General features: G+C 33.9%; 1 protein-coding gene across 1 annotated transcript in view; it reads right to left on the bottom strand.

Annotated features, from left to right (window-relative positions):
- EMX1 (empty spiracles homeobox 1) overlaps positions 1-7604 on the bottom strand; it is a 59645-nt gene extending 52041 nt beyond the window's left edge. The window contains exon 1 of the mRNA XM_069976311.1: positions 7280-7604. Coding sequence (XP_069832412.1) covers positions 7280-7604 — 325 coding nt within the window. The remainder of the gene's footprint in view (positions 1-7279) is intronic.
- Between the last annotated feature and the right edge of the window lie 1014 nt (positions 7605-8618).

Genomic DNA, 8618 nt, shown 5'->3' with positions numbered 1-8618 from the left:
ACAGGGTTGGTATAGATGGTATATACAGGATGTTACAGGGTTGGTATAGATGGTATACAGGGTTGGTATAGATGGTATACAGGGTTGGTATAGATGGTATATACAGGATGTTACAGGGTTGGTATAGATGGTATATACAGGATGTTACAGGGTTGGTATAGATGGTATATACAGGATGTTACAGTGTCAGTATCGATGGTATATACAGCCTATAGCCTATATACACAGTATATAGGAGGTATACCGCTAATGATTAGTATATGGCCATATAGTCTGTACATTGCCTATATACATAGTCAGTATTTAGCATGTATGATGTGGTTGCATATAGTGATATAAGTACTGTGTATAGTGTGTGTATAGATACATGAGTATATAGTGATATAAGTACTGTGTATAGTGTATATAGATACATGACTATATAGTGATATAAGTACTGTGTATAGTATATAGATACATGACTATATAGTGATATTAGTACTGTGTATAGTGTGTATAGATACATGACTATATAGTGATATAAGTACTGTGTATAGTGTGTATAGATACCTACATGACTATACAGTCTTTACAGGGCTATATATAGTACTTAGGATGTATACCTCCTACAGTGAGTATATACTGAGGTTCAGTTACTGCTATATATGAGATATATGATGATACATTCTATACAGAGCTGGGTATAGGTGTAAGTCTAGAGTGATTGCTATGTACATATAGTCCCAGGGATAGTGTGTGCAGCACTTACAGCAGGGATATAGGACTATACATATACACAGTATATAGGATGTATACTGCTAATGGTCGCTAGGTCCTCAGTATACCCATCAGTGGTTACATATAGTCCCATGGATAGTGTGAGCAGTACCTATAGCAGGATATATGAGCTGGGTATAGGTGTATAAGTCTGTAATGGTCGCTATATACCCATCACTGGTTACAGATATTCCCAGGGATGCTGAGATGAGTAACTGCAGAGTCTGGAGAGTCCCCCAGGATGCTGGGAATCTGGGGCTAAAGTCTGGTCACAGGAGGGTCCCAGCATGTGTGTATATATATATATATATATATATATATATATATTACCATATGGACATGTGGATATAATAGGGCAGGACACATGGTCCCTATATACTGTCGGGATATCACTGGCCTGTAGTCACCTGTGTTCACTATAGAGATGTGTAACCTGTGTATAATGTGTAGTGGTATATATATGTGTAACCTGTGTATAATGTGTAGTGGTATATATGTGTAACCTGTGTATAATATGTAGTGGTATATATGTGTAACCTGTGTATAATATGTAGTGGTATATATGTGTAACCTGTGTATAATATGTAGTGGTATATATGTGTAACCTGTGTATAATATGTAGTGGTATATATGTGTAACCTGTGTATAATATGTAGTGGTATATATGTGTAACCTGTGTATAATATGTAGCTGTGTGTATGTTCCTGTAATCAGTATGTAGCTGTATATATCAGTATGGATCTGTAACCTGTTATGGTATATATGTGTTGTTGTGTGTAATTTGTATTTATGATAATCGTGTACATATGTATAGCCTGTATAACAGTATATCTCTCTATACATGTCACCTGTACAGTATATGTCTGTATACATATGTATAACCTGTATAACAGTATATCTCTCTATACATGTCACCTGTACAGTATACCTCTGTATACATGTCACCTGTACAGTATATCTCTGTATACATGTCACCTGTACAGTATATCTCTGTATACATATCACCTGTACAGTATATGTCTGTATACATGTCACCTGTACAGTATACGTCTGTATACATGTCACCTGTACAGTATACGTCTGTATACATGTCACCTGTACAGTATAGCTCTGTATACATGTCACCTGTACAGTATATCTCTGTATACATGTCACCTGTACAGTATATCTCTCTATACATGTCACCTGTACAGTATACGTCTGTATACATGTCACCTGTACAGTATATCTCTGTATACATGTCACCTGTACAGTATATGTCTGTATACATCTCACCTGTACAGTATACCTCTGTATACATGTCACCTGTACAGTATATCTCTGTATACATATGTATAACCTGTATAACAGTATCTCTCTCTATACATGTCACCTGTACAGTATATCTCTGTATACATGTCACCTGTACAGTATATGTCTGTATACATCTCACCTGTACAGTATATCTCTGTATACATATGTATAACCTGTATAACAGTATCTCTCTCTATACATGTCACCTGTACAGTATATTTCTGTATACATGTCACCTGTACAGTATATGTCTGTATACATGTCACCTGTACAGTATACCTCTGTATACATGTCACCTGTACAGTATATCTCTGTATACATATGTATAACCTGTATAACAGTATCTCTCTCTATACATGTCACCTGTACAGTATATCTCTGTATACATGTCACCTGTACAGTATATGTCTGTATACATGTCACCTGTACAGTATATGTCTGTATACACCCTCTTTACCCCAGTATAACTCTCTATACCCCAGTATGTAGCATGTAGCCTGGTGTACCCCGGTGTATAGCATGTAGCTGTGTATACCATCTCCCTGCGTATTATATATGTTCTGTATATGATGTGTAGTTATTCGTGTAATTCCTGTATTTCTTTCATTGGTGTGGACCACAGTTTCCATACGTGGATAATGTGTAGCTGTATATATGTGTAGTTGTGTATATATATATATATATATATATATATATATATATATATATATATATATATATATATAGCTGGTATATATGTGTAGCCGTATATATGTGTAGCTGTATGTATGTACCTGTTCTTATTAGTTCAGTCTGTATTCAGTGTGTAGGATGTGTAATATGTATAATCCGTATATACCCTGTATTTATTATGTAGCTGTATAATCCTCGTGTATTTATTGTGTAGTTGAATATATGTGCACCCTGTGTTCACCATTGTATATACTGTTGAGTATGTTATCTGTAGTGTGTACTTGTTAATATATATCCACCTACATGTATTATATAGTAACCTGTATTTATTATATAGTTGTGTATATAGTAACCTGCATTTATTATACAATTGTGTATATAGTAACCTGCATTTATTATACAATTGTGTATATAGTAACCTGCATTTATTATATAGTTGTGTATAGTAACCTTTATTTATTATATAGTTGTGTATATAGTAACCTGTATTTATTATATAGTTGTGTATATAGTAACCTGCATTTATTATATAGTTGTGTATATAGTAACCTGTATTTATTATATAGTTGTGTATATAGTAAGCTGTATTTATTATATAGTTGTGTATAGTAACCTGTATTTATTATATAATTGTGTATATAGTAACCTGTATTTATTATATAGTTGTGTATATAGTAAGGTGTATTTATTATATAGTTGTGTATATAGTAACCTGTATTTATTATATAATTGTGTATATAGTAACCTGTATTTATTATATAGTTGTGTATATAGTAACCTGCATTTATTATATAGTTGTGTATATATTAACCTGCATTTATTATATAGTTGTGTATATAGTAACCTGCATTTATTATATAGTTGTGTATATAGTAACCTGTATTTATTATATAGTTGTGTATATAGTAAGGTGTATTTATTATATAGTTGTGTATATAGTAACCTGTATTTATTATATAGTTGTGTATATAGTAACCTGTATTTATTATATAGTTGTGTATATAGTAACCTGCATTTATTATATAGTTGTGTATATATTAACCTGCATTTATTATATAGTTGTGTATATAGTAACCTGCATTTATTATATAGTTGTGTATATAGTAACCTGCATTTATTATATAGTTGTGTATATAGTAACCTGCATTTATTATATAGTTGTGTATATAGTAACCTGTATTTATTATATAGTTGTGTATATAGTAACCTGCATTTATTATATAGTTGTGTATATAGTAACCTGCATTTATTATATAGTTGTGTATATAGTAACCTGCATTTATTATATAGTTGTGTATATAGTAACCTGTATTTATTATATAGTTGTAGATCGTTTCGCCCACATTTATTCTATTGTTATATATTTACTATGTAGCCGTAGTCTTCCCTCCTGTGCTATATTGTTATATATTTACTATATACTTTCATTCATATTATTTTATATTTACTATGTAGCCGTAGTCTTCCCTCCTGTGCTATATTGTTATATATTTACTATATACTTTCATTCATATTATTTTATATTTACTATGTAGCTGTAGTCTCCCCTCCTGTGTTATATTGTTATATATTTACCACGTAGCTGTGTATTAGTTTCTCTTACACTTTTCATGTTGTAGCATTACTATCTAGTTGTGTACATTTCACTCACACTTATTATAGTATGTTGTTATATGTATCTAGTTGTGTACATTTCACTCACACTTATTATAGTATGTTGTTATATGTATCTAGTTGCATATTTGTTTCACCTTTATTTATTAGTGTTGTAAATTTACTATGTAGCTGGGTGTTTCATCTACGTTTGTTATATGGTACTTCTCACTATGTAGCTGAGTGTATTGCACTTTCGTTCATATTATTTTATATTTACTATGTAGCTGTGTATTTGTGTCACCTGCATTTATTATATTGTATATTTACTATGTAGTTTTGTATGTTACACTTACATTTCTTATAGTATTTTACATTTATTATGCACTTGTGTATGTAACACTTACATTTCTTATCTCGTTGTATATGTACTATGTAGTTGTGTATATCACACTTACATTTATTATATTGTATATATACTATGTAGTTGTTTATATTACAATATTATATCGTTGTATATGTACTATGTAGTTGTGTATATCACATTTATTATATTGTATATATACTATGTAGTTGTTTATATTACAATATTATATCGTTGTATATGTACTATGTAGTTGTGTATATCACATTTATTATATTGTATATGTACTATGTAGTTGTATATATTACACTTACATGTATTATATCGTTGTACTATGCAGTTGTGTATATTACATTATTACGTCGTTGTATGTGTACTATAGTTGTGTATATTAAACTTACATGTATTATATCGTTGTACTGTGCAGTTTTGTATATATTCCATCATTATATCGTTGTATATTATATTGTTATATATGTGCTATGTAGTTGTTAATATTACACGTACGTTTACTATATTGTATACGTACTTTGTAGTATATATTACACTTACATTTGCTATATTGTATATGTACTTTGTAGTTGTGTATATTACACAAACATTTATTATATCGTTGTATATGTACTTTGTAGTTGTGTATATTACACTTACATTTACTATATTGTATACGTACTTTGTAGTATATATTACACTTACATTTGCTATATTGTATATGTACTATGTAGTTGTTTATATTACATTATTATATCGTTTTATATGTACTATGTAGTTGTGTATATTACACTTACATTTATTATATCGTTGTATATGTACTATGCAGTTGTGTATATTGTATATTTACTATGTATATGTACTATGCAGTTGTGTATATTGTATATTTACTATGTATATGTACTATGCAGTTGTGAATATCACACTTACATTTATTATTTCGTTGTATATGTACTATGTAGTTGTGTATATTACACTTACATTTACTATATTGTTGCATTTTGCTATGTAGTTGTGTATAATATTACACTTACATTTATTATATCGTTGTATATGTACTATGAAATTGTTTATATTATTATATCGTTATATATGTATTATGCAGTTGTGTATATTACACTCACATTTACTATATTGTATATGTACTATGCAGTCGTATATATTACATGTACTATATCGTTGTACTATGTAGTTGTGTATATGACATTACTATATCGTTGTACTATGTAGTTGTGTATATGACATTACTATATCGTTGTACTATGTAGTTGTGTATATGACATTACTATATCGTTGTACTATGTAGTTGTGTATATGACATTACTATATCGTTGTACTATGTAGTTGTGTATATGACATTACTATATCGTTGTACTATGCAGTCGTATATATTACATGTACTATATCGTTGTATTATGTGGTTGTGTATATGACATTACTATATCGTTGTACTATGTAGTTGTGTATATGACATTACTATATCGTTGTACTATGCAGTCGTATATATTACATGTACTATATCGTTGTATTATGTGGTTGTGTATATGACATTACTATATCGTTGTACTATGCAGTCGTATATATTACATGTACTATATCGTTGTATTATGTGGTTGTGTATATGACATTACTATATCGTTGTACTATGTAGTTGTGTATATTACATGTATTATATCGTTGTACTATGTAGTTGTGTATATTACATTTATTATATCGTTGTATTATGTAGTTGTGTATATTACATTATTATATCGTTGTACTATGTAGTTGTGTATATGACATTACTATATCGTTGTACTATGTAGTTGTGTATATTACATGTATTATATCGTTGTACTATGTAGTTGTGTATATTACATTATTATATCGTTGTACTATGTAGTTGTGTATATGACATTACTATATCGTTGTACTATGTAGTTGTGTATATTACATGTATTATATCGTTGTACTATGTAGTTGTGTATATTACATGTATTATATCGTTGTACTATGTAGTTGTGTATATTACATTATTATATCGTTGTACTATGTAGTTGTGTATATGACATTACTATATCGTTGTACTATGTAGTTGTGTATATGACATTACTATATCGTTGTACTATGTAGTTGTGTATATTACATTTATTATATCGTTGTACTATGTAGTTGTGTATATGACATTACTATATCGTTGTACTATGTAGTTGTGTATATGACATTACTATATCGTTGTACTATGTAGTTGTGTATATTACATTTATTATATCGTTGTACTATGTAGTTGTGTATATGACATTACTATATCGTTGTACTATGTAGTTGTGTATATTACATGTATTATATCGTTGTACTATGTAGTTGTGTATACTATTACACTTATCTCATGGTTGTGTATATGTCACATGTATGTATTATGACCTGTATATAGTCAGTCACCCCCCTGCCTGTATACACACACAGACACCAGGTATCACGATATCCTGTGCAGGATGATACAATATCACGATACTAATCCCTCCACATATACATATATATATACTATGAGACAAGTGTCCATCATCATCATCATCATCATGAGGTATGAGCAGCCCAGGGGCACGGGGGGCACCACCTGGGGGTCGTTACCTTGGAATCTGTGCGGGAAGAACCTGTTCCTGAGCACCCAGGGGTAGAAGTTGAGGGGGTCCCTGTGCTGAGCTCCATAGAAGGAGTGTGGGTGCTGGTGCAGCTGGTGGGGGTGCACAGTCAGGGGGGCCTCTGGGAAGACCAGCTCTGGGTTAGTGTACAGGGACCTGCCAGCAGGACTGGGGAAGCCACTGACGAAGGCTTCTGCTGTGGAGCTGGGGTAGCTGAGGGCTGTGGGTCTGACAGGTTCCTCTGAGGTCAGGTGGGTGTCCTTGGCCACTAAGGACTCTATGGTAAAGCAGCGCTTCCCTGCTGGTTGGAACATGGCTCACAGTCCTCCTCCTCCTCCTCACACAGTGTCACTCCTGCCCCCCAACCCCCCAAATCCAGGAGCACTCTCCGGGCACAGGGATCCAGCACTCAGACACCTGCATCCATGCACCTTCTCCTTGGGCTGCTCCCAGATTCCTACACACAAGTCTTTGCCTTCTTCTTCTTCTTCCTCCTCTTCCTCCTCCCGGGCTCCAGCACCAGCTCAGATGATGATGATCAAGCCCCCCAAAGCAGCAACTATTCTGAGAGGTGGAGGAGGCAGCAGCAAGGGTCTGCATGACTGCTGCTCCACCCTGCTCATGTATCATGCATGAGGGGCGGGGCCTGCCCTGCATTAACCCCCTCCGCACCGTGTACACTGCCCTGCACGGTGATATCCCGGAGAGACTCGGTGACCGGGAATGTAAGACGGATGGTGTGAACACCGAGCAAAGGAGCCATATACATGCCAGGATACAGGAGCCATATACATGCCAGGATACAGGAGCCATATACATGCCAGGATACAGGAGCCATATACATGCCAGGATACAGGAGCCATACATGCCAGGATACAGGAGCCATATACATGCCAGGATACAGGAGCCATATACATGCCAGGATACAGGAGCCATATACATGCCAGGATACAGGAGCCATACCTGCCAGGATACAGGAGCCATACATGCCAGGATACAGGAGCCATATACATGCCAGGATACAGGAGCCATATACATGCCAGGATCCAGGAGCCATATACATGCCAGGATACAGGAGCCATACATGCCAGGATACAGGAGCCATATACATGCCAGGATACAGGAGCCATATACCTGCCAGGATACAGGAGCCATACATGCCAGGATACAGGAGCCATATACATGCCAGGATACAGGAGCCATATACATGCCAGGATACAGGAGCCATACATGCCAGGATACAGGAGCCATATACATGCCAGGATACAGGAGCCATATACATGCCAGGATACAGGAGCCATACATGCCAGGATACAGGAGCCATATAC

The sequence above is a fragment of the Dendropsophus ebraccatus genome, chromosome 7, assembly GCF_027789765.1.
Source record: "Dendropsophus ebraccatus isolate aDenEbr1 chromosome 7, aDenEbr1.pat, whole genome shotgun sequence".
Classification (NCBI taxonomy): domain Eukaryota; kingdom Metazoa; phylum Chordata; class Amphibia; order Anura; family Hylidae; genus Dendropsophus; species Dendropsophus ebraccatus.
The sequence above is the reverse complement of the archived record's forward strand: the minus strand, read 5'-3'. Positions and strand labels throughout refer to the sequence as shown.